The 27,852-nt window shown below is 40.8% G+C and overlaps 1 protein-coding gene across 1 annotated transcript; it reads left to right on the top strand.

Annotated features, from left to right (window-relative positions):
- Positions 1-881: 881 nt before the first annotated feature.
- Positions 882-27,845, top strand: CCPG1 (cell cycle progression 1). Its single transcript, XM_075273508.1, has 10 exons — positions 882-1,013; positions 6,084-6,148; positions 10,681-10,792; positions 10,875-10,948; positions 13,664-13,925; positions 19,031-19,270; positions 19,806-19,927; positions 20,982-21,107; positions 24,746-26,118; positions 27,288-27,845. The coding sequence occupies exons 2-10, from the start codon at positions 6,089-6,091 to the stop codon at positions 27,469-27,471; spliced, it is 2,553 nt and encodes an 850-aa protein (XP_075129609.1). The 5' UTR covers positions 882-1,013; positions 6,084-6,088; the 3' UTR covers positions 27,472-27,845.
- The last annotated feature ends 7 nt before the right edge of the window (positions 27,846-27,852 follow it).

Below are 27,852 nucleotides of genomic sequence, written 5' to 3'. Positions count from 1 at the left end.
TCCGTCTTCTGGCATGCAGAAGACGGAAACCACAGAACGGAGACCCCAGACGCAGGTGTGAACCCAGCGTAAGACTGGCGTATCATAGACTAGTCTGAATAGACACCCAACTGGTGCAGGGACTGAGAGATTTATGACCAGGATGCCACGTGTTCATTAATTTGTCTTCCACCCCTGCATCTCAATAGAAATCTATGCCAGTTGACGGCGCTCCTAGATCCCCACCCAAATTGGCATAATGTGGTAGGTGAGGTGTGAACAGGGGCATGAGCTGCACATTTGGTGTAAGAAAGTGCCGTGCATCATATGTGTGCTTTATATCATCCTTCTAAGTCAGTTTTCTGATACATTTGCCCCATTGTGTCTGTCCATATGGCCATTTTTATTGACTGTTTTTAACAGCCATAAAAAACTGACAATTTCTATCTTTGTCCAAAAGGACATAGCTGGCGCAGTGAGAATCCCCCCAATGACATCCTGATCTGTTCAGTAGGCAGTATGTGACGCTGAAACTACATACATGGCCGCCTACAGCCAGACACAACACATGGCTTCATATCAGAACATATCAGAGAAACAATACACAGCGAAGGAAAGCCGCCGCTATGTACTAACCGCTTCCATGTACTACCTGCTCCAGTAGCGCTCACCGGACCTCCAGCAATGTGTGCACCTATGTTGCTATAGTAACCGTGCCGGGGACGTCCCCGCCTCTAGGCCTCGCCTCTTTGTTGACAACTACCACTCGGCCGCTGTGCTTTCTGGGAAATGTAGTTTCACCTCAGAGATACCGCTCTCTTACTGCGACCTGGTGAACTACAATTCCCAGCATTGAGCGCCTGCAGACCCCGCCCCCTGTTGAAGCAGCTGCTTTTGGTCCTCTCCCAGCGCTGTTATTTTGTAGAGACGTCACTGGGGGACTGGAAGTGACAATAACCGAGCAGCAGGCGGAGGAGCGCAGTCCATGTAAACAGCGGGAGTGGGGGTCCCCAGGGCCTGCCTTCTCCTCAGCGGTAAATGACAAGTGGTGGGGTGTCATGTCTGCTTGGGGGGTTGCGGTGCGGGTCCCTGGTGACATTGGCCTGAGAGTGGGGGCAGTCCTGATAATTGGGTGACTTGCTGGCTGCTTGTTATTGTTCTGATTCTGAACAGAGGGAACAATAGAGTAGCGTTTCTTCAGGCGCCTGCCTCATAAGGAGACTTGTCAGTATTAGTGTGCATGTCCTGAGGATAAGCGAGCTGCTGGCCATATGTTGCGGGCGATAACTGCTTGCATATTCATTATAGTGCCCTGTTATGGTCGCAGCAGCCGTATCTTGCAGGTCGTTGCATCACATATGAAGTCGTGACGAGTTTTCAGAGGTAACCACCATCATGTGACAGGAATCCAGGGTGTATGCAGGATGTTCTCCCTGGGCGTCTGCTCCACACTGGCACACAAGCTCATGACATGGTGATTTATGGAAAGTACCACAGGCTGCAAGCGACCAATCAGGATACAGCTCTCATTTCTCTGAAGCAGGTGGCAATACGAGCTCTGGAATCTGATTGGTTGCCCTCAGCATAGCCATGTCTGCTGTAAATATATGTACATTATGCCCACATTGTACCAAGGCTAAGGCCACACAAAGCAAATCGCAGCTCAAAAACACTGCAAAAATTTAGTGGAAAAAAAATGCATCAAAACCATTTGTGTTTCACTGCTTTTTTTTTAAAAAAAAAAAATTCCATAGATTTTTTTTCTGAGACTGTAAAATGCAGCGTTTTCTGACCTTTGTTTCTGCAAAGGCCCAAAACACTGCTTTCTAGAATTTGTGACCTCAGCCTTAGGGCAGTTTCATACATGAGGTTTGTCAGGAAAAACTTCCCTCTTTCAGTAGAGATTGCAGAAAAGCAGCTTTTTATTGCAGATTTTGCTGCTGTGCTTTGAACCAAAGCCAGGAGTGGATTTAGCAAAATGAAGTATAAAAGCCTTTTATTTTATTGTTTTTGAAGCAATTCTTGGCTTTGTCTCAAAAACCAGAAAAAAATCAGCAACAAAAAAAAACATGTGATGTGTTTTTCCTAGTGTTCTTTCCACTTTTTTGTGGTAGAAAATGCAGCAGATGTTGACTGTAATAGGAAATAATAAAATGCACTACAAACCCTGACAGATAACAAACGTCTATGCTGCTGGTAGAAAGTGGTACAGTCAGTTCTTCTAAAAAGTAGGATATTTACTGGGCTGTTAGATTGTGAATCAGAGAGCCATTGATAAATGAATATGGAAAACATTATTTTAGAACATTGTGTTTTGTGTCTGAGGCTAGGTTCACACTGGCGTTAGGCAGTGCTATAACAGCAGTTACATCCGGAGCCTGTTGGACCCCATTATAGAGGATCTTTCACCACCTCCACCGATTCAAGTTTGTTAAAGAGGACCTTTCACCATATCTGGGCACATGCAGTGTTATATACTGCCAGAAAGCTGACAGTGCGCTGAATTCAGCGCACTGTCGGCTTTCCCGATCCGTGCCCGGTGTAAAGCACTATCGGTCCCGGTACCGTAGCGCTTTACAGTCAGAAGGGCGTTTCTGACCATTAGCCAGGAACGTCCTTCTGCCTCGCGGCGCCAATCGCGCTGTGCTGTGGAGCCGGGAGGAACGCCCCCTCCCTCTCCTGATAATACTTGTCTATGGACGAGCCCTGTGAGCAGAGGGAGGGGGCGTTCCTCCCCGCTCCACAGCACAGCGCGATAGGCGCCGCGAGGCAGAAGGACGTTCCTGGCTAATGGTCAGAAACGCCCTTCTGACCATAGAAGAGCTACGGTACCGGGCCGTAAGCTCTTCACACCGGGCACAGATCGGGAAAGCCGACAATGCGCTGAATTCAGCGCACTGTCAGCTTTCTGGCAGTATATAGAACTGCCTGTGCCCGGATATGGTGAAAGGTCCTCTTTAATAGGCACCACTCCACTGATTCTGAGTTGTAATTTTTTCCTCTAGCCCCCACAGTTAGTTCTTGGTACATGATGTGCCATTTAAGCCCTGTAATGTCAGAAGTGCACTGTTAGGCAGGGGATGTGAATCAGAGGCAGCCAGTGCCAAAATACAGACTCGCACCCCTTGTCTGCTCCTGTCTGACACCCACTGCTGACAGTACAGAGACTAAATAGTATATCAGGCACCAAAACTAACAGCACTGATTGCTCGGGAATGGTGAGGGCTATGGAAAAACTTCCAACTGTGCCAGAATCAGTGGAGCAGCAGATAGTAATTGGTGTAAAGAAGTGGACTTGGAGGTGATGAAAGGTCTTCTTTATCTTTAATGGGATCCGTTGGGTGTCCACTTTTTTAAAGTGAAACCATTAAACAATAAATTTGGACTTGCAGGACTTTTTTTTGCCTGGGAATTTTGTATTTACACAGTGGTGGTGTCTCCAACCTGAGACTGTGACGCAGATGTGAATGTAGCCTAACTTGTGACACTATCTCAGGTTGAGGCTCTACAACATGGTATAAAGGACAGTTCTTTGCAGGGCATTATGGGAATTGTAGTTCTGCAACAGCTGTAAAGCCACAGGATAAAGTTCACGGCCCAAAGGAATTAGCAGAAATGGTTATTAAACGGGTATTTTTATCTCACACATTTATGGCAAATACACAGGCTCGCTGCGTTCTGAAAAGAGGCAAGGCTGCATGCTTGGCTGTTTTCAGAATTTCCTTTAATATGAATGGAGAGAGCCGGCATATATACACAAATAAGATATGGGGATCAGGGGACTCCTCAATGCATAGATAGCTGTTATCCTTGAGGTGGGACCTGTAATCTATTACACATTTATGGTATACTCTTTGTGAGATGTAAATACCCCTCCCGAGTTGTAAATACCCGTTTAATGTAAACTTGACTGTAATACAGGTTATAAATCATTATCCATGTAAAATAATGGAATCCATTTACAGTGTTATTCAGCATTCTGCTGTATGTAGAATGATTCTATATGTAAACTGTAGGAACAGTCTTCTACGATGTATATACCGTGTGTATTTACAATCTCTATATTGCCTGGGCTTGTTCTGCTTTCTGAAAACGTCTGTGTGTCAGCACTCATAGTTTTTCCCCTCTAGTAAAGTCACTTCTAACACATTGAAGTAGTCTATATTTGCAGGGACAAATGTGAGAGGTTCCTCCCCAGTACAGAGTCAGTGCTGTTCCTGTTTACTTGTAATATTGCTGCTTCATTTGCATTTAAAGCTGCACAGCCTTGGCCAGATTTACTAATAGAGGCAGTGTGACAATACACCAGATTTATCACTGGCTGGATGATAAATCTGGTGTATCTTTAGACTCTAGTTTACATTTATACCACCTTCTAGTTAACTTACTTTGAGACAGCATTGTATAACACAGTTTTGACACATTCTGGCATGTTTTAAGCCGCATACCTTTCTCTCAGAAGCCACGCCCACATGTCTAGCATGTCAAGCAAAAACTTTTACCCAAACTACATGTGCCACACTGGACTGAAGATGTACCAAGTTGACATCCGTTTCTAGTCCTAACCATAATAATAAAACTGGGCCACTGTATGTTGTTTGGAACATGTAGCTTATCGCGTCTATACAGCATGTTATGTCCAACAACTCTGATTATACTGCACCATGATCTATTGCGTATAGTGTGAATTAAAGGGGTTGTCCAGGATAAACTAAGATTTAACCCTAAACTAAACCCCCTGCCTAACTTCTAATTTACTTCAATTTAAAAAAAAAATATAATTAGTAGAGATGAGCGAGTACTGTTCGGATCAGCCGATCTGAACAGCACGCTCGCATAGAAATGAATGAACGTAGCTGGCACGCGAGGGGTTAAGCGGCCGGCTGCCGTCAAAGCGGAAGTACCAGGTGCATCCATTAATTTCTATGGAGCGTGCTGTTCGGATCGGCTGATCCGAACAGTACTCGCTCATCTCTAATAATTAGCCATATCCCTGCAGCGGTCATGTGACCGCCCCAGGGACACTTTCTGATAATCTGTTGATGTTCCGTTTCACTGCTTTCGAAACGGAACATCACCATTAATCTCTCCCCATCCCCATCAGTACTTACCAAGCCTTCCTGTGTCCTCCCCTTTTCCACTCTGCTAGTAGTGGGTGGAATAGTTTAGCTAGATGGGAAGTCTGGACAGTAAGACGGGTAAGTACGTTGGGGTGGGAGTATTGGTGATGTTCCATTCACTAGATAATCAAAAAATGTGCCTGGGGTGGTCATGTGACTGTCCCAGGGATATGGATAAATATACATTTTTGCTAAAGTATGTAACTTAGAAAGTAGGCAGGGTGTTTAGATTAGTGTAGAAAATGCATTTTATCACGAGCAACCCCTTTAAAGGGGTTATCCAGTTTCCAAAAATTATCTGCAAATCCATCCACAGCAGTGCTCAATACTCCCAGCAGTACTGTTCTCTTGTGCAGCCTATTCTTGTCTTTGTTTAGTTTCTGCCTTGTTGTATCCCTGTTATTAACATGTAGTGAATCTATAGACAAACTACATGTCCCAAGAATTATCTGCCTGCTTTAACTCTCTACTGAGGCTTAGGCAGTAAACCTTCCAGTATGAGTCCCTGATGTCCCTTTGAGTTTAATACCTATTAACATGTCTAATGGACAGTACACCTCTCTTCACCAGTACAACTCAGCTGTCTCCAGCAGTTCCGTTGCTTCATTCAGACAAGGGTATATGTGACACCTGTTCTTGTAACCTAGTTATGCTTAGAATATGCTACATAAAGAGAGCCCACGCCACGACAGCAATGTGGTTACAATAAGTAATATTCTGCTGTTTGCTTCCTGCTGACTTCCACCTACTCCACAGGAAGCTATATTGCATCTTGTGTTATGTTACTGCTAAATTGTATTTCTGTGCTATCTGTCTATGTCAAGGAGGCTTGAGTGGAGTTAATAATAAAGTAGGACATGAACCCATGCAGAAGTCTGGACACAGTGTACGTTGGTGTACAAATCAGTTAACTCTGAGTGCTATTTAATTTTGTACTGAATTTTTATGAGCTTTTTATGTTTTGTTTTGTTTTTGTTTTTTTAGCAAAAATGTCGGGAAACTCAAGTGACAGTGAATCATCATGTGGATGGACAATTATCAACCATGAGGTAAGGAATTTTTCTCTATACTTTAGTTACAGTGTTTAGGCTTTTTCCAATTTTTACCAGGGTACTTAAAGAGGACCTTTCACCACCTGGGGCTTGTGGTTTAATACACCCTGCTAGAAAGTCGACAGTGCGCTGAATTCAGCGCACTATCGGCTTTCCCATTCTGTGCCCCCAGTGAAGAGCTGTCGGTGCTGGTACCACAGCTCTTCACTGTCAGAAGGGCATTTCTGACAGTCAGTCAGAAACGCCCTTCCTCACAGAAACGTCTATTGTGCTGTACTGTGAGAGTGGTGAGGAGGCGTTCCCCACCGCTCAACGTCATGGATGTGCTGTGAGAGGGGGAGCGTTCCTTACCGCCCAGTGAGGAACACCCCCCCCAGTACTCATCTATGGAGGAGTATTATGAGAAGGGGAGGGAAGCATTCCTCACCACTCTCACAGTACAGTGCTATATGGTGCTATGAGGAAGGGCGTTGATGACTGACTGATTGATTATGATCATCATTAGGGGTATATGTTGTGATAATCACAGCCTATAAGACATATATGGTATAGTCATATATACTCTTTGACAAATAAAAAAAAACAAACAAAAAACGCACCCAGATAGAAATGTTGGATTACAAAACTCAAGATGTAGTAATGTCTGAGGCAGATATGTAAAGGATTACAGGTGTGATCTGATTAGACTCTGAGTTTCGCCACAAGAGTGTGTAAAAGCGCTTCTCCCACTTCCCTATAAAAGGCTTTCATAGGCTACTTTTGGGTAGTGAACCTCTTAACTGCTAGACATTTCTCCACAATGCTTTGAAAGACATTTTTCCCAGTTGACAGACTTTGAGAGGGGGTGCATCATTGGACTGAGAGAAGCAGGAAGGATGCTAGTTTTGACAAAATGCCTGTCATCTAGGCTTTCTAACCCAGCTGTTAGGAGGTATTGGGAGCAGTACTTATAAGTGGGCATGCATGCAGAAATGACAGACTCTCAACGTCCCAGGCAGACCACCAGGAGAGGATCATTTGATTTGCTGACAAGTACAAGCAACTCTCACCATCCAGATATAGGTGGCAACTTCATTATGCATCCCTGTCTCTGCCCAGCTCATTTCCAGGCACTTAGCAGAAGGAAATTTGGTGTCATGGCTCCTATTGTATGTCCTGCCATTGACAACCAGCCACCATTACCTTTGTTTGCAGTGGTGTCATGAGTGAGAAACTTGGGACTGCTACAGATTGGAACTATATATTGTCTTCAGCAAATAATACAGACTCTTTTTGGGATTCCAATATGGAGGACTTTTGGTGAGCGCTTCAATCTTGCCTTTGTTGTGGAGAAACACACAATTACTGGTGTGATGATCTGGGAAGCCATCACACACCACAGTCGGTCACTTCTAGTAGTAGTACAGGAACTCTACAAGCTTAGCAATATGTGCAGGACATCCTGTGGCCATATTTGTTGCCTCTCATGGTAGGGCTTCCAACTTGGATTTCTCTGCAGGGTAATGCTCATCCATACACAACAGGGTTTACTACAAATGTCTGTGCCTGATTGTGATACTGTGTTGGCTCACTCAGTTACCAGATTTATTGCCAATCACTCATTTATGGAACCAGCATCGGCAAACTACAAGTGTTCAGGACCTACAGGCTCAGGTGCAACATCTGTTGGCAAATGTGCCACAGAACACCATATGGAACTTGTATGCCACTATACCCAACTGTATCTCATCTTGTATCTAGACTAAGGGTGGCCCAACACGGTACTTGAGCTTCCTTTCACTTGTAAACTTATCCTTTTGTTATAATATTGTGATCACTACCGTGTATCCTTATTACATTGACACATAGAAAGTTTAATTTTATTCTAACAACTTCTTGGTGCGTAATTGTTTTGACTTTTAGTGTATATATTTAGTGCCCCTAGCTGTTACCTGGGTATCAGTGTAAACCTATTTGGTCAAGGTGTATGGGAGTAATATATCTTTTAATCCGTGTTCCAGTGGTCGTAACCCACTTGGCAAAACCTGCAACTAATACTGCTCTACCATAGGTATTTTGATTACATTGAACTGTAACAAACACTGTACGTTGGGCACCATGCTATACATAAAAGGTCATAAGTACAAATGCTAGAATGTGCCATTTAATCACGGAATTGTGCTATACTGAAATAGTTGTACTACAGTAATAGCTGACATGTGGTTGTATGGTTCTATAGTAGAGGCTATACACAGAATGCTGTGTGAACAGGGCTTTAAAAGGTATGGTACATCTTCTAATAGAGCACTGATGCAGTTTTCATATATTGCTTTTCTGAATTATTCCTGCCACCAGCAATTACCCAACTTATACTTCATAGTGTTTGAGCGCAGCCACTTGCATTTTAGAGCAGTGTAAATGAATAATTTATTGGATGAGCTGTTTTTAGATTCTGTGTCATTTGTAGCTCAGTTAACATTGAAAAGGATTTTCCACCTTTTAAAGGGAACCTGTTGCATTAAAAATGCAGTGTAACGTGCAGCAAGCATGTTATAGAGCAGGGGTAGGGAACGTACGGCTCTCCAGCTGCTGCAAAACTACAACTCCCAGCATGCATACTGGCTCTGCTGTTCTTGGAACTCCCATGGAAGTGAATGGAGCATGCTGGGAGTTGTAGTTTCACAGCAGCTGGAGAGCCGAAGGTTCCCTACCCCGGTTATAGAGCAAGGGAAGCCGAGCCTACTGACATATAGTTTTGTGGGAAAAGATTCAGCATAATCTGTCATTTATCAATTAAAATCTCTGCTCTTTCTATATATTGAAGTCAAAGAGGCGGTCATGTCAGTCTCCCCTATGACTTTGCATACAGAGGTAGCTGGTAATCGCTGATAGAACCGCCTCCTTGACATTTCAAGATAGAAAGAGTAGAGATGTCAATGGATAAATGACAGATTATAATGAATCTTTTCCCACAAAATTATACCTCAATCCGATCTGCATCCTTTTCTTAGCCATGCAAGTCTATGGGGCCAAGAAAAAAAACTGACTCCACACATGTCATCTGTGTACTGTCCTAGTTTTATCCGGTTTTTTTTTTTTTTTTTTTTTTTTTTTTTTACAGATTTATTGCTAGGTGATTCTAGCACATAAAGAATGCAAGCCTGATGCATCCAATTCCTGTTCATGTCCACCAAAGCACCCTCTACTGTCAAATTTATCCATATGCTTTGATTAATCTGATAGAAGCCATAAACTGTGTACTCATTATACCTTCCTTTTACGTATAGAGTAGTGCAGAAGACTGCACTAGTCTAAAAATATATGGTAAAAGATGTGGCGTTTTACAGTCGCTGCAATCCCGTGCACACATTGCAGAAAATACACGCAGCGGAAACACTCTGATTTTCAAAATCGTGGTTTTGGAAATCGCAGTATGTCAATTATAACTACAGAAACACTGGCGGTTTCCCTGTAGTTGATGGAATCAGGAGCCTTCTCTGAAAAGCGATGTGGGGAAAAGCCGTAATGGGTTTTAATGGCTTTTGCTGTCTTCTGATATTGGCTATCAAGCTGCAGAAAGTCGAGTTAAACAGTTCTACATTTATATATACTATATAATACACACACACCATGTTCCCACCACAGGAGTTAGCAATCTTGCTGAGGTTGACACTTCAGGCATGTTTATTCGGCACAGGGATCTCTCTAATGTTTAATACACTGAGGGTCAGAAGACAACAATTGACTCTGCATTTTCATTTATGTACCTTGAAGCAGGTGCAAAAGTATAATATGGTAGTTGAGTACGCTAAAGTACAGATTTGTTCATTTCAACAAGGCTGGATAGATTTGTATGGGTTTATACAACAAAAAAAGACCAGGCTATGTGAGTCCTCTGCCCCTACAAACCTGGATTACTACAGATCACTCAATTCTGTGGTGAGCCAAAAGTCATATATACCTAAGAAGAATCATCTTTGTACAAAAAAAGTCACCGGATTATCAGAAAATGTCCCTGGGGTGGTCACATGACTGCTCCAGGGCTATGGGTAATTATAGATTTATTTTTTTTTAGTTGAAGTAAATTGGAAGTTTAGTTTAGGGGTTCATTATCACTTTTTTATGTAGATTGTGAGCCCCATATAGGGATCACAATGTACATTTTTCCCTATTAGTATGCCTTTATAGATTGGGAGGAAATCCACACAAACACGGGGAGAACATACAAACTCCTTGCAGATGTTGTTCCTGACGGGATTTGAGCCCAGGACTCCAGCGCTGCAAGGCTGTAGTGCTAACCACTGAGCCGCTGCGTTGCTCTTGGGTTCATTCTCACTTTATCCTGGACAACCCTTTTAAGCAGACATTGCGACATGCAGCGTGAAAGTACCTTTAATGGGTTTAGTATAGGTAACCAGTTAATTGACAATTCCAGAGTGGCATTTAATAGCCTTCATACAATTGTACTGAAGATGCAAAACCCTCTATTAATTTACTAATAATTTACCCAGACGTCTCCTAATGTACTCATTTTCTTGTATGTTTATTAGGGCTCAGATATAGAGACTCTTCACTCTGAAGTCGAACCTTGTCCAGAACTTGCTTTAGAACAAAGTACGATTGCTGAAAATGTTCATCCAGATTCTTCGGCTGGATTCGCAGGTAATAGCATATGAACATGGTTTATAGAGAGTACATTGTGAAACATAACATGTACCTATTGACGCTGTTATATTCAATGCAGATGTCTCCAGCAATGTGGTTACTATATCAAATGTGGAAAATATTCACTTAGAAGATCACCCAGAAGCTTCTGAGGTACTGCAATCATCTTGGGATATTAATATCAAATTTGCTAGCATATCTGTAAATTATAAGCACATTACAAATGATAATGTAAATTTTAAGGCTCGGGTCACATTTTTCTGTCAGGTTTACCGTTTTTTTTTTTTTTTTTTAAATAATTTGTTTGTTTATGTAGTTATCGATAGACTATTGTGTGTTATTTATTGTGAACTTCCCAAATTCAATTCAATTCTAGTGAATGAGTCTGAGCTGCAGTACCATTCACAACCACTATTCAGTGAATAGCGCTGTCCCCATTTCCAAAGCAGCAGGGAATCATCAGTCAGCTCAGTGGCATAACTACCAGGGTAGCAGGGGTAGCGGCTGCCACAGAGCCCGGAACATTAGGGGCATGGCGACAGCCGCTACCCCTGCAGGTTTTTTTCCTTAATAGGCTGTTACCGGTTGGAATTAAACCAGGCCCCAGGGCTGGCGGTGGGGGTGGGGGGTGGTTGGGGAAGCAAACTGGGCAATTGCCCAGGGGCCCCATCCTTTCCCTACCATAAGGACAAGATCGGCAGCAGAGAAATCATCTGCAGGTGCCGCCCCTCCCCCTCTTCAGCATCGAAGTGTGAGAGGAGAAGTCGATGTAGCTGCCCTCTTCACTGCCAGATAGCTGCACAGAAGTTTCCACCCTGTCCTGGGCACCCAGGACACCACTGAGTCAGCTGATATGGATGACTTATCAAAAGATAGGTTATCAGTATTAAAGGGAGTCTACTACCATCAAAATCTCTTCTAGACTACTTATAGGCTCTTGGAGGAGCTGTTAGTGGTATAGTGCACATACCGAGGTGTGAAAAAAAAATCAATTTGTAATCCATATGCAAATGAGCTGATTGGTGCACATTGGACAATGCCATGTCGGCCAAAGAACCCCTTTTAGACTTGTAATCGCCACACATTGGGACTTGTCAGGCTTTGTTAGGGGACAATGCTGGGTAGCAACCACAGCTGAAAACTTCAAAAAAACTCAGCCATACCCTGGGTACACCAAACAACTCATTTTCATATGCAATGAAAGTTATAACAGCATTTAAAAGGTGTAGAAGCTTTATTGATTGTGGTAGGCTTCCTGTAGTGTTCTGAAAATTCTTACCCTTTGGAAGCTAAGTAGTGGAAAGGCATAGGAAATGTAAGAATCATTATAAATGTAAAAATGCAGCGGTCACTGTAATATATGCGCTTGGTCACTGTTCCCATGATGTCTTAGAGGTTAATAAAGGAACAACTGTTTTATTCCCTTCAGCTGTGTTTCACGTGTTACATGTTTTCTTAAGCCTGTCATATGATGAGATCTCATGCAGAATGTCTTTGTTATCACTGCTTGTCAACCTTGGAATAACTATTTATAATATACTGCAGATATATAGTCACTTTTTAGATTGCTGACAATTGACTGAGCTATTATATGTGGGGGTTTTTTTTGGACTATGTTTACTAGGGATTTTAAAGGGACCCTTTTTAGGTAAATTTGGAACACAGGATCACCAGAAGGATTTGTGTAGACTAATATTTTAGCTTTTGAAATATCCATATTGAAAGTTTGTCAGTGCCGGGGGTAAAAAAAAAAAAAAAAGTATATAGTTACCTGATTATAACTGATTGTTAGCACATAAGCAGTTTTTCAGTGAAGCTTGGACAATACATTTCTGCTTCATTACGCATGTTCCCAGTGTCTGTGTACTTTTCTATTTATTCTGGACACAGACAGGCTTTTTATTCGGGATATTTAAGAGATTAAACCACTGGTTCATAAGGACTTGTTTGTGGTTTAGTGTCCTTTATTTACTAGGCTGGAGATTTTGGATAGCCTAGTTAGACTATTTTTTGCTGGCTGCTGACAACTTTATTAACATAAATGATTCAAACACATGCAAACCAAAGGCAGGTATTTTTGGAAAAGTTGATCTGCTGATTTTTTTTTTTTTTTTTTTGAGGGGGGGTTGTCATTGTTGAGTGCGTGCTCCAATTAATTGTAAGCCCTTGAAATTTATGTTAATGAAATTATTAATTATTGGAGTTGTGCTTGTCCACATGGAAAATGCCAATACTGTTCTAAATGACTACAGCTCATCCTAAGCCTATTTGTAGGGAGAAGCTTATTAATAGCAGCTACAACTTCTCCTGCTAGCTCAGACCAACAAGAGGTAAAATAAAGCATGGCAAAGTATTGTTAAGGAATTCTCTGCCCAAATTAGAGTGCCCCCTCGCCCCTGCACCATGTCCTATTCAGTAATAAAATCTTCTGCACTTGTGACATAGGGGTCATGGGCCAACTATATTTACTTAAGATGGAAATTCAAAATCTCCAATAAAAGGTGACATTTTTTTTGATTTTTTTTTTTTGATTTTTTTTTTTGTGGTTGTTAGAACAAAATTTTGTTCTTATTATAATTTTCATCATAGTGGTCAGAGCTTTCTTTTTCTGATACAAAGCTCCAGATTGTCCTGTATAGACACACAGTAGATATAAAAGTTAAGCTACTTGCAGCTACCACTAGAGGGAACCTAGAAGGCAGTGTGTAGTAAGCTTTTATAGCTGTCCTGATAGCAGAAAGTGGCTGGCTAGCTCACTGTAGCTACCCCTAGAAAAATTAGATACTTGTTGGAGGATCCAGTAGGTTAAACTAATTAAATATGTGGAGATGACTTATTTTACAACTATTTTTATTATTTATCTTGCAGCAATTGCCTTCTTACAGATCATACACAAAACCAAAAAATGTACCTGTGCATGCTGAACATGATAATGAGAGAGGTGCTTTGGGTGAGGATACACACTGCGAGGCCATTAGTGATGACTCCGACATTGTTACCTTGGAAACTCCCAAAGTGGATGAAGTTGGGCCTGTGGAGGAGGAGATTACAGGGGATCTGTCTGGAATCAATGATCTTAACATGAGCTTTTCTTCTAGTAGCCAGTATACATTCAACCAACCAGAAGCTGGTAAGTTGCTGCACATTTTTAGTCCGTTAGGTAAATGGATTGCTACAAAGGTAGAGATGAGCAGGGCCTAAAGAGCTTATCCCAGAACACACTTATCACTTACTTACACCTATCCACCACTGGGGCCCCCACAGATCAAGAGAACGAGGGCCCCTTGTCCACAGTTTGAATGAAGTATCACTCAAGTATTTGTACTGATGCCACTCGATTCAGATGGGGGCATAGAACTTGTGCTCCTATAAGAATACTAGTGGAGGGACCACCAACCATCACACACTTCATTGTGTTAATTCCGAGACATCACATTTAAGTTTTGTTCACTGCATACTTTTGTCATGGCTCTGAAATACCACTATAGTCGTTACTATGCTAGATGTGAGCAAATGCAACAAAATCCTGGCAGCTTTCCGGTTTTTTTTTTTACAATAGTAGGACAGCAGAGTACAATTTTTGTTGTCAGAAATAATAGAAAACAATACCAATAATGTTCTTCATAAATACACGCTTCACGAGTTTCTTCCCTTTTATTTTTTTAAACATTCCTGGCATCCTCCCATAGCAAACATTCATTACCATCCTTAAATAGAAACTGTAATTACTGTTTTCTCAGAATTTCCAGATTAAAGATTCATTATATTCAGAATTTTTATTTCCTTCACTTTTCAGATACTTGATATTAAACAGAAACATTACTACCAACTGACTTTTTAAGGTTGGTTGTATATTTAATGCCATTAGTCTGGCAGCCTTTCATATTTTAATATTGAAGTCAGCTCCACTTCTAACTATAGCTTTAGCTACATGAAGACATTCATACAGCTAACCTAAAGCATACCTTCATTTATATTATAGCTTACTAATAGTACAGGTGAGTTTAAGAAACTTTGTATTATACCTTATTAAAGAAAAATAGAAGTCTAAGGAGAAGGGTGGTGGAGGCAGCACCCCCCATGTCATGCCTGTCCACTGACCCTTACATGCTTGTGCTCCGTCCCCGCCTCCTCTTCTCTAGAACTTGTGCCTTGCACAAGACGCTGCGCTGTGCCTATCTAAAGTTTTGGACATGCACAATCTGCTCTGCCGCTCTGGGTTCAGGCAGAGCTGACTGTGCATGCTCGTGCTGCCATTTTTTTTTTTATGTAGATTGTGAGCCCCACATAAGGCTCACAATGTACATTTTTGCCTATCAGTATGTCTTTTTTTTTTGGGCGGGGGGTATGGGATGGAAATCCATGCAAACACGGGGAGAACATACAAACTCCTTGCAGTTGTTTTTTTTTGCCCTTGGCAGGATTTGAACCAAGGACTCCAGCGCTGCAAGGCTGCAGTGCTAACCACTGAGCCACCGTGTGGCCCCTTCTCGCGCTGCCATTTTGTGGTGGTCTGCTACACGAGCGTACGGCACTCGTGTGCTCAGTTCTCCAGACCACTAGAAATTGGTGGTCTGATGTAGCAGACCACCAAAAAATGGCCGCTCGAGAATGCGCAGTTAGGTCTACCTAAACCTGCAGTGGCAGACCAGATTGCGTATGCAGCATGGTGTCAGAGGCCAGTGCAAGGCACAAGTTCCAGAGAAGAGGAGGAGGGGATGAAGCACGAGCATGAAAGGGTCAGTGGACAGGTATGACATGGGGGGTGCTCGGAATGCTGGAGGAATGCCTGTGGTGTTCCGTGATCGTCATTAGTATACCAAAAGAAACCGAATTTTGAAGAAACGTCAGGAAGAATCAAAAGAGTAAAGGTAAGAGTAGAATAGCCTTTTTAAAGGCTATTCCATCGTGCCTTTAGTTGAAAATGAGTTTTTCAAATGATAGACTACCTTTAATAAGATATACTACAAAGTTTCTTGCAATATTAATTTATGAGAAGTTATTTTATGATTCTAGGTACACCTTAATTCATAACCCTTTCCTTTTTGTAACGCCCTAAATAGGGCTACATAATGTATCTTGATATATCCATATCCTAGTACTAGTTTTATTTCACTTTAACAGGAACTCAGCTGCAATAACCAGGGACAGCCACTGTACATCGTACATTTATGGCTCCATATACTGTGATCATCAATATCTATAGCCCATAAAACCCCTTTAAAGAGGACCTTTCACCACTTTTGGGAACAGGCAGTGTTATATACTGCTGGAAAGCTGACAGTGCGCTGAATTCAGCGCACTGTCGGCTTTCCCGATCTGTGCCCGGTGTAAAGAGCTTACGGTGCCGGTACCGTAGTGCTCTATGGTCAGAAGGGCGTTTCTGACCATTAGCCAGGAACGTCCTTCTGCCTCGCGGCGCCAATCGTGCTGTGCTGTGGAGCGGGGAGGAACTCCCCCCTCCCGCTCCTGATAATGCTCGTCTATGGACGAGCTGTGTGAGCAGAGGGAGGGGGCGTTCCTCCCCGCTCCACAGCACAGCGCGATTGGTGCCGCGAGGCAGAAGGACGTTCCTGGCTAATGGTCAGAAACGCCCTTCTGACCATAGAGCACTACGGTACCGGCACCGTAAGCTCTTTACACCGGGCACAGATCGGGAAAGCCGACAGTGCGCTGAATTCAGCGCACTGTCAGCTTTCCAGCAGTATATAACACTGCCTGTGCCCAAAAGTGGTGAAAGGTCCTCTTTAAATTATTGTTTAGTTTCAAAGTCTACATTATAAGACTGCCTGAAGCTATTTCGAGGTTTGGTGGCCACAAGCTACCTACCTGCCAGTTATATGTTTGATATAAGGAATAAGAATTATTTATACTATGTACAATATTTTTAATTATGTTGTTGCTTTGTAATTTAAGGGGAACCTGTCACATGAAAAATACAGTCTGTTCTGTAGATGGCATGTTATAGAGCAGGAGGAGCTGAGCAGATGTAGAAGTTTGTAGGAAAACATTCAGTATAACCTGTATGTATCCAATGAACTCTCTGCTCTTTCTAAGTTAGGAAGGTGGTCCTATTAGTGATTGACAGCTATCTTTGTATGTACAGTCATAGAGGGGAGCCTGTCAATCATTGATAGTACTGACTCCTTGACATTATAGCAAAGAGTGAGCACAGATATAAATGACCAGTTATACTGAGTCTATTCCCATAAAGCTATAGTCTGCTTCTCCTGCTCTATAACATGCTGTCTACAGATTCAGCAGCATTTTCCATGTGACATGTTTCCTTTAATGTGTATCTTTCTTTTTCCTTGTTTTTCCACCCTTGGCTTTTCTTTCCATATGTTTCACCTCAGTGTGCTCTGGAGCAGTGAGGAAGATGGCAGATAATGTAAGGGCGGTGGCATGCTCCTGTCTTGATTTTGTGACATTATCTTAAGATAAACCTGCTAACACCAGTAATGCACAAACTCTGCCGCCACTACTAACCGATGTACCGTACATGTTTTTCATATGTATCTTCTACGTGTTAGAAGTAAAAATGATGGAATACAGCCGACCAGTGGAGTCAGCAGGCACCAGCTATAATTTATTAGTCTTTATTGCATCAATGAGTACATTGTATAATGAGGATTTGTAATGTGCTCCACACTTCGTACATAAAAAGGATTGAACTAGCAAATCATGCTGAGAGTGGTTTTAATAGATTCCACCAAGTGCAGTATATTTAGTATGTCATAATGATAAAAACAGAGCAACATTCAAGCCATATATTACACAGCTATATAATTGGAGAAACTCTGTACTGTAGCTAATATACACTATTCTTGGTGCTTGTTTTTAAGCATGTTAGTACTCTAACCAATATGTGTTCATTGGCCTGTCTGTTGTAAACATTTCTTCATGTTCTTAACATTTCTAGCCACATAACTTTTCTATATAGAGAGTTTTGATATATATAGTCTGTGAATTCTGTATAAAGTAACATCGGAGATTAAAGGAGATCTGTATTTTCAGTTAAAATTTTACTTTTCACACAACCATTCTGTTTTAAACCCATATTTTGTGGGGCTTACTATGCTTTTTATTTGCAGTTGTAGGCATGTAGTAGCTACAGTGGTATGCCTATGCTGCTGTATCTAAGCAGTGACAAATAACTAATATTTTGTGAAAAAAAGGAAAGAAAATGATCACGATAGTTCTAACCAAATGTGAAATATCCATGTAAAATAATAGGTGCACGGTTTACCAGTGTGTTTGAATATATAGTTTTTGGGATGAACTTTGGGCACAGGAATCATACAGTTGTGATGGAATACTATATATATATATATATCGCCATTTAAGTGAATGACAAGTGTCACAGACACAGCTAGTGTCCGCTCCTAATGTCCGTGCGAGATTTTGAACAGACAGTAGGAACGGACACTACCTGTTGGACACTGACGGTAGTGTGAACTTCCCCTTACTTATGGTAAAATATTGGTTATGTAATGGTAGCAAGACCAAGCAAACATTGCAGACTAGCGTACTGTTGATAATTCAGTAATTGTAGAACAGGGTGTTCTTTCCAAATATACTACATTATTGGTACATGTATTGTTATATTAGAGTTAGTGTATAGCTGTTGGTGAATGTGAGGTCACACGATAGGCCTGGCATTGGTCAGCATGTAGACAAAAGAGCAGAGGAATGAAGCATTTACCTGCCACATCTTTATGTCAACAGGGACCAGGAAGTCCAGAGGCTCATAGTTATTTAGTCAACAACTTACTTGCTGGATATTCCTTTTAAAGTGTACCTTTAGCTTAAACAATATTTGGCATTTTGATATGGCTGAGTGTAATAATCAGGGCTGTATCATAGTTAGCATTTATTTTGGGTGGAATCGGGGAAAAAAGTTACAGACTTTGGCTTAAAAATAAAATTATTTTATTTTAATATTGTATAATTAATTACATGGGTAGTTTGTTACATAATACTTTTATAGGACCTCGGTCACTGATAGAACAGAGGGAGGGCTAAGCATGAGCTCCATTTCCTTGGATTCTCTAGATAGTATGGGAGATTCTGCAGCTAAGATCCTTTTCTTCTTAATAGGATTCCCAGAGGAAGCTTCTGTACTGTGTAAAGTGATCTTTAATATCTCTAGTCTTGTTTGTAGGCAGGTATAATTTGGATTGGTAAAAGTTTCATGGAACTGCTTGAGATTTGTGTTATGGTTTCTCTCGACAGTGTTTTCATCCCAGGCTAGTGGAGAAGACTCAAGTAATGATGAAGCAAGTGATGATTCTGCTCCTATTCTGCGACGCCGGCGTTCTAAGAAGTCTAATTCAGAATGTGAGAATAGAGGACCTGCTGAACAACCCGCTGCTCCTGCTCCAAGGACCCTGGGGTGGATGAGTAGCAGCTTAAACAAGTGCATTATCCTTGCCCTAGTAATAGCGATAAGCATGGGCTTTGGACATTTTTATGGTAAGTGTTTTTGCTATAAGATGTTCCCAGATCGCCTCCCATTTGATCCTCTGAACCAGAGTCTGCTCATAAACTTGCTTTGGAATCATCTCAATACAGGTTTAGACTTGGGCTACAAGATGACTTTGGTTGTGATACATGTCCTGTGGTCAGAAATCTCAGTGTAGCGCTGTCTTTATTGCAAATAATGAAAGTGAATGCAGTCTTTTTGCAAGTTACCATGAAACTAAAATTGGATTGGATTTCTTGCAACTGCTGTGGTGCATTTGTGGTAACATTTGAGCCACAGTGCTGCTGTCTTCAATTTTACAGCTTGCAGTGAAAACGGTACCACAATGTGATATTTTTCCAAAGTCGCACTGTAGTCCTTACCCAAATATTAATCATTTTTTTTTATAGTTCATCACGTTTAGTACCTTTATATTTTAGGAATAGTCACGAGATATCCTATCTAATTCTGTAAATGTGTTAAGCAGCTGTTGTGGAATGCAAATTAAAAGACACCCCCCCCCCTTTTTTTTTTTTATCAAAAAAGGTACTATCCAGATATTAGAACGGCAAAAATATGTAGACAAAATCCATGAGAGTGAACTTAATGAAATGAAGGATGATCTAGTTCAGTGTCAAAGGGACCAAGAAGCCACAGTTGAACAGAAGGTGAGTAACTCTAGCTACTATTGTTTGAGGAGCTACAGATGTTTTTGAATAGTTTAACTGTAGTCGTAAAATGGCATCTTAATTATAAAGAAAAAAAACTGAGTATCCAGTAGACTTAGGTACCCAAAGCTGGGCCGGTGATAGCTGGTGTCGATAATGTAAAGCCGAATTTGCCAGAAGCGTAGATGACCAAGTAGTCAGTAAACTGAGGTCAAGCAGGGTTAGACTACAGTGAAGAATCCAAATGAGTAGTCAGGAAAACAGGTCAGCAGTTCAAGTTCAGATAGCAAACACAAACCAAATAGTCCATTTGTGCTGCGTTATATGTGCTGTCCAGCATACCTACCCACCCTACTGCAAGATGTACAGGGAGAAAACATGGCACTGGAGTGCATACAGGTTGTGTGGCAAGTTTGTTACAGAAAAGAAAATTGGAAGACACAATGATGAAATGCTCTATAAGCTCCCCTATGTATATATTTTGGATTCACTTTTCAGGATTAATCCCATGATTTAAAAGAATCCTATCATTAAAACGCAATTTTTTGTGACTAACACGTAGGAATAGCCTTAAGAAAGGCTATTCTTCTCCTACCTTTAGATGTCTTCTCCGCGCCGCCGTTCGGTAGAAATCCCGGTTTAACCCCCAGCACCAGAAGAAGACGCATGAAGAGTCTGTTCCTGAAGAAGATGGAGGCGGTGCTGGAGAGTTCTCTCGCAGCATTGGGGACGCCCCCTGTTCTGTTTGAGTGCTGGGGATTGCTCCCAAGGCTGCGAGAGAACTCTTTTGCATACCGACGAAAACCGCGATTTCTACCAAATGTCGGCGCGGAGAAGACATCTAAAAGTAGGAGAAGAATAGCCTTTCTTAAGGCTATTCCTACGTGTTAGTCACAAAAAATTGTGTTTTAATGATAGGATCCCTTTAAGCAAGGAAACTTTTTCATTCATGTTCTTTGTGTAAATCTTTGCAAACTGATGGCTACAAAATTTGGGGTTGTCAAAGAATTCTGGATAATCTTGACCTTTTTGTGAATTTGTTTTGTATTTTCAGGAAGTTGTGGAACAGCTTACAGAAGACCTTGAAGAGAGACAAGATTTAGTACTATCCCTTGAAGACCTAATGGATAAAATCACCAAAGAAAACCATGTACTAAAACAAAAACACAATGACCTAAAGGTGATTGCTATGTTGTTTCCATACATTGCAACTAGCAAACCTACAAAATGTATTGTTTTTTCTGTAATCTAGAAGAGACCAGATAAAATCATAAACTTTAGTGGGTTTCTGTTTAATTGTATTTTCTGATAATAAGAACATTTCTCATCCCAAAAGTTGTGCACCACAGTCAGAACAGGTTAGATAAAAAGAATTGGCTTCATATCTCTGAGAAGACCTCTGAGATGCATTTTGTCACAGGCTACGGCACTAAGTGAAGGGAAGAGCACATTATGTATTAGGGATGGGCACTAAGAATCACAGATAGGTATAACTTAAAAAGCAGTTTTAAAAAACAATACAGGAATCTGCCAGCAATACCTCTTGCACCTATAAACAAATATTTTTTTTCATGAAATGGTTTGCATAAACTTTAAACTTAAAAGGATTTTTTCAGGCAAAAAAAAACGTTTTTTTTGTTAGTGCTATTAATGGGTTAATAAGCACACCCAAATACGTTTAGCAGTGTTTCAAGTGATTTTTGGATTTCTCTGGGAGCGCTTAGCATCTTCTGCATTTGTTTACTTGGTGTAACATCCTGCTCTCTTACCTAATGCAATGCATTCTGGTAGTTGAAGGCATTCACACTATCCCCCTCTCACTCCTCCCCCCTCCCTGTCTCCCTAGCTACCTTGTCCACTACTAGCTCTTCTCAACTAATTCAGCCCAACCCCTTTATATCTACCTGGCGTCTTCCTGCCCAGACTTCCTTCTGTGGGGAACAGATCCTCCTCTTTTGTGACTACCAGTGCGAAGAACTCCCGTCACTGTGCTGTAGCCTTCACTCCATCTCTACTGTGCAGGCGTGGGCAGCTACTTCGGGCTCCCATGCTTGCGCAATAGAGATGGAGTTTCGGCTTCAGCTTAACAGCAGACGTCTCAAGAGGAGGAGGAGAGGTTCCCTGCAGAAGGAAATCTGGACAGGAATAAGATAGGTACGGAGGATTGGGGGGGTGGAGAGTAGTAGTGACCTACTCTTTCTGGAAACAGGGAAATGGATTGTCACCAGATAATCAGAATATGTCCGTGGGTCAGTCACATGATTGTCCCAGCAATATGGGTAAATATACATTTTTGCTTACTTATGTCATTTAGAAAATAGGTGGACGGAGGGTGTTTAGATTAGTTACGCAAAACAACCGTAACCAAAAAATCCAAACCCACTGAATTTCAGTTGCACAGACATCAATGTATGTCATCAACGACTATGTCTAACTTGTAACATGTCCACTTTTTTTTTTACTATTTTTTGGGATGTCTGATAGGTGTTGCTAACTCTAAACTGCATACGGCTAGCAAACAAATTGAACTTACAACATCAAGTAACACACAAACGAAACACATTGTTTAGCATCACATGATCTCATGTGACCAAAGTTGTTGTGTAGCCCTAGCCTAATTATTTCAATAATCCCCTCTTCCCACTCAATAAGCTGCAGCTTACAACTCACCTATGAATTTGCCAGTCTAGAAACAATATAGCTAATACCATTATAGCTGCTGCTTCGATTTTTGTTTGTATCTTGTTATACTTCTTTCATGAGTTGTAATCCCCTATTACCATTATTCACATTATTTATATATTCTGTGGGAAATGGACAGATAACATTTTGCAGCTTTAGATCGAACAGCAGTGTCTTATAGGCTTCCAGTAACCGAGTTAGAGAGGGATTCCCTCATTGAGATTGTTACCTCGGTTAATAATTCATCTCTAAACGCCGTACCTAAGAGGCAGCACTGAATTATTCACGCAGCAGAACATGAACAATTTATCACAGGTTCTAAAATCCAGTAGCAACATGTATACTGTTTTGGGGTTTGCATATTGTAGGCCAGTTTATTCAGTGTGTTATTATGAAGATGAAATACAAATAACATGAATAAAACATGAAATACCTCCACATGTATATAGAGGAAAACAAACTACGGTAGTCATTACTATTGAGATGTCAAAATTTTATTACGGATTACTTATTTATACTTAATAGGAGTCAGCCTTTTGACCTCTTTGATGTTTCAGAGCAAGCTGGGTATTGGTCAAAAATGTTCCTATGGCATAGGTAACAAATTTGACGGGTTATGCAAAAATCCTTCCCTTTCTTCAATGCTTAAAGTGGGGGAAAAAAATGAAGATCCATCAAAAAACTTTGGCTCAAATTTATCATTGTATTTGCACTTGTTTTTCTGTAACATTTTTCTCCATAATAGCTTCTAATCTGCTGTGGGGTATATTTATTAACCAGTTAATCATATTTTAGTCTGGAAAACAACATAATTGGTTACTATGGGCAACAAAGTTTTTTTGGTTTTTTTCTTTCAGCAATTATGGTAGGTATAGATATGAAGATCGAATATGATATAACCCCTACTGAGAACTAACACCCCTTCTGCATGAGCCATCCCCACACAAACTAGATCAAATTAGTAATACCTGTAATATATAAGGAACAATTGTGTTTACTGGTTACTTTCTGCAGCTTTGGTGGTTCCTTTGTTGTGAAATTTTAATTTCTACAAATGGAAAGTAAAATAGGTTCAGGAGATTATGCAGTGAGTAAGGGTATTGAGAGACCTCATGGATTGGAAAAACAGCCTTCCAAATGTGCTAAGATCAGATAATCCTTTTAATAGTCCCACCATGGGGAAATTCAATGTGTTGCAGCAGCATGATAATACAGTAATATATGTTACAAAAGCACTCATACAAGCTCATAGCAGATAAAAAAAGATACTAGGAGTCATAGCAACTAAGAAGAAAAAGAAAGACTTCAGGATCATTTAGTTCTCTGTGCGGAGTGATCTCCACTTAGCCTGATGTTGATTATACAGCCTGACTGTGGTTGGGAGGAAGGCTCTTCAATAACCCTCTTTCTCACACTTGGGGTGAAGCAGTCGGTCCCTGACAGTACTGCCCAGTGCTGTCAGGTCTCATACATGGGATGGGAGTTGTTCTCCAGCATGGACAGTATCCTTCTGTCACCCAGCAATTGTACTGGGTCCAGGAGGCTTCCTAGGACAGAGCCGCAAACATTTCAAGGTCATATAAGCTTAAATTGAGGCCATGTTCACACTAGTGCTTTAACATTCTTTTTTTTTTTTTTTTTTTTATAAATGTAGATTGTGAGCCCCACATAGAGCTCACAATGTACATTTTTCCCTATCAGTATGTCTTTGAAATATGGGATGGAAATCCATGCAAACACGGGGAGAACATACAAACTCCTTGCAGATGGTTTTATGCCCTTGGCGGGATTTGAACACCAGGACTCTAGCGCTGCAAGGCTGCAGTGCTAACCACTGAGCCACCGTGTGGCCCCTACTAGTGCTTTAACATTCTATCGTGGTTTATGTCACTTTTGTCATAAAGAAAAGTGCAGCATGGTGAGCTATGTTAGCCACCACAATTTCATTTCATATTTGCCATAAGATGAATTCTGCACAGCACACGGTTTCTCTTGTAAAAGATAGCTGTGACAGCAGAGTGAGCAGCACCGTTATTGTCTGCTTCCTTTTATATAATAATAATTTAGACTTAAGAACAAGAAGTAGAAAACAATTAATACTTCAATAAGTAATCCTTGTTTATTCTAATATTTCAGTTAGAAGCAGAAGACCTTGTAACCAGCCTTAAAACTACTGAGGTACAAAAGAAAAACCTTGCACTGGAAAACCAACATCTAAGGGAGTCTTTGGAGAAAGAAGAACAAGCGTTATCCTCTCTGAAAGAGGAGCTCAGGAAACTAAGAGAGCAGATCAGAAACCTTGATGAAAAGGGAAGGCATGAGATCATACTGTTAGAGAACCAAAAGCTAAAAGAACATCTGAAAGAGGAAAGGCAGAAGATTCGTAACTTCCGAACACAGAAGGAGACTCTGTTAAATGAAGCCCAGTTGCTAAGACAAGAGTTGGATAATGAGCGAAGAATTACTGACTCTCTAAGGGTAGAACTGGAGGAAATAAGTAAGAGGAGATCATCTGCAGCCTCCTTCGAAAGTGACCATGAGATAGAAGACTTGAAGGGCCGCCTTTCAGAGTTAGAGAAAAAACTAAATTTTGAGCAACAAAGGTCAGATTTGTGGGAAAGGCTTTACATTGAGACCAAGGAAGAAAATGAGAAACTGGAATCTAGGAAATCTCATCAAGAAAGTGGTCATTCTAGGGAGGGAAAATCTAATGGTAAGACAAAAAGGAAAACAAAAGATACATTCTTTAATTCAGTAAAAGATACATTTGATGCCATGAAGAATTCTACCAAGGAATTTGTGAGACATCACAAGGAAAAGATCAAACAAGCAAAAGAAGCTGTGAAGGAGAATTTGAAGAAGTTCTCAGATTCTGTGAAAAATACTTTCAGGCACTTCAAAGACACCACTAGAGGTATGTTTGATAAAAACCGCAATAGGAAACATGGCGAAAGGAGAAGGGAAGAAACCAAGGGAGCTCGCACAGTGCGCCGTGAGTACAAAACTGATACTGAGAAAATGTATACTAAGAAAGCAACAGCCAGTCACCATGAATACGAAGATCCACAAGATGACCAAAGTAATGAACGCTTTGAAGGTACAGCTGCCTGGGACTCAGACGGTGAAGAGAAGATCAAGAACTACCCCAATAAAAAGGGCTGCTCCGGAGTATACGACTGTGCTCATCAGGAATCCATCAGCCTCTTCAACAAGGTTCTGGACCCCGTGAGAGTAGAAGAGTTCAATGACCTAATGCAAGTATATTTACAGGAACAAGTAGATAATTTCCAACATTGGGAAGAACTAGAAGAGTTCATCAATAGATTTTTCCCAAATGGTATTTTCATTCATGATCAGATGCTTTTCACAGATTTTGTAAAAAATGTTGAGGATTATCTTGAAGACATGAAAGAATATCAAACCAACACTGGAGGGGTGTTTGAAGATCTGGATGAATTTGTGTACAGGCATTACTTTGGGAATTCATATTCTATACCTTACGGACCAAGGTTGGTGGATATTCTCCAGAACTCTGTGTCTTAAAGGGGTTTTCCCATGAACATAACCATATTTAAATTTGTAGACTGTTATACAAGCAATTTTGTAAATTGAAATAAATCAATTAAAATTTTTCAGAGTTTTAAGATTATTTATAATCATTAGAGATGAGCGAGTACTGTTCGGATCAGCCGATCCAAACAGCACGCACACATTGAAATGAATGGAAGCACCTGGTGCTTCCGGTTTGACGGCAGCCGGCCGCTTAACCCGCCGCGTGCGTGCGTGCTCGACTGATCCGAACAGTACTCGCTCAACTCTAATAATCATCTTATTGGTGGCAATCTGTTGTCTTGATCAGTTGCCAACAAATACGACCACAAAAGCAGGAAGTTTCTATGGTCTATGTTACTTGTCAGAAACTCAGGTATCAGGCAGGAATACTACATGAATTAGACAATAACCTGGCCACAGTAAGGAAACAAGACTGGGTTTCTAACAAGTGGAAGAACATTGATGGTTCATGGTTGTATTCATTGGCAACTGGTCAAGAAAGACTTGTCACCACGAGAGGAAAACTTTAAAACTCTGCAAAATGTTTCATTATTTGAATTTCAATTTTTTCTTATTTAAATATTGTTTTTTTGCCGGAAAATCGCTTTAAATAACAGTTGCTCCTGTAGACAAGGCAGCGTGCTTATGTAAAATGTATGGGTTTTTACATATACGTTATTTGGTTTGACACTTAAACTTTGCACAATGAATTCAACTGCACTTGCAATGGATTTTTAGCCCCTAACAACAACCACAAAATGATACTGTTACCATGATGTTAAGACTTGAATGAAAAGAGAAGGAAATTAGGACATTTAGTAAGAGCAGATGACTGATATTGGGGGGGAGTTGCTACTAGCTATTCATTTTACTACAGGGGAAATGTAATAAGGATTATTCTATAATATTTTTGTATAGCTACCAGTATCATTTATAATCAGACCCTGACATCTGTGCATTACATGAATCCCATTTTCCAGGCAGTTCTGCTGCTGCTATCAACTAGTTGTTGGACATTAGTTATAGGATTGTCATGAAGAACAGCATAAACGCCTTATATTAATTATGTATGATTTTATCAATGTGAACCATTCCAGATTGTAATTTTAACATTATTCTTTTGTAGAAAGCCAGAAAGAGTAACTTCTTACAGGAACACAGAAAATAAAAATCACAGAAAGGAGGAAGAAAAGAACCAGGCACGATATAAGAGAGAAGGTAAATGGAATAAGCATGGACGTGCCAATGGACGACAGATGGCAAATGTTGAAATAGAATTAGGGCAGTTGCCCTTTGATCCTAAATATTGACCAGCATGGATCACTTTCAGATCTTAAAGGCATAGGTATAAGATTAGAGGTGGGATAAGTACCACATGGCTCTGTAACTGCTGATGCTGTAGTCACAGATGTCTTATCCTAGAGATACATGTCTGGTGTTTTCTGTTGTGCAATCTAAGCTTTGATAGTGTCTTATTTTGTAATGGGTTCCTTTCCATTTGCTTGCACGATTCAATGTCATCTATTATCTTTGAATCCCAAGTAATTCCGTCTAATGTTTGTTGTGCTGTTACACGTGCAGTGTTCACTTTCTTTTTCTATTGGAATACTGGTTACTTAAACTAAAGTTCTTACTTCTCTCTGGCATCTTCCTTGCAGTTCAAAAAAGTTATTCTCTTTTATTTGTAAGAT

Source organism: Leptodactylus fuscus, chromosome 5 (assembly GCF_031893055.1).
Source record: "Leptodactylus fuscus isolate aLepFus1 chromosome 5, aLepFus1.hap2, whole genome shotgun sequence".
Taxonomy (NCBI): domain Eukaryota; kingdom Metazoa; phylum Chordata; class Amphibia; order Anura; family Leptodactylidae; genus Leptodactylus; species Leptodactylus fuscus.
Note: the sequence above shows the minus strand (reverse complement) of the source record. Positions and strands in the feature narration are given on the sequence as shown.

Coding starts and splice junctions, on each gene's coding strand:
- CCPG1 (XM_075273508.1), top strand. CDS start 6,089: ATGTCGGGAAACTCAAGTGACAGTGAATCATCATGTGGATGGACAATT. Junction 19,271..19,805: donor GGGCTTTGGACATTTTTATG/GTAAGTGTTTTT, acceptor TTATCAAAAAAG/GTACTATCCAGATATTAGAA. Junction 26,119..27,287: donor TCTATACCTTACGGACCAAG/GTTGGTGGATAT, acceptor ATTCTTTTGTAG/AAAGCCAGAAAGAGTAACTT.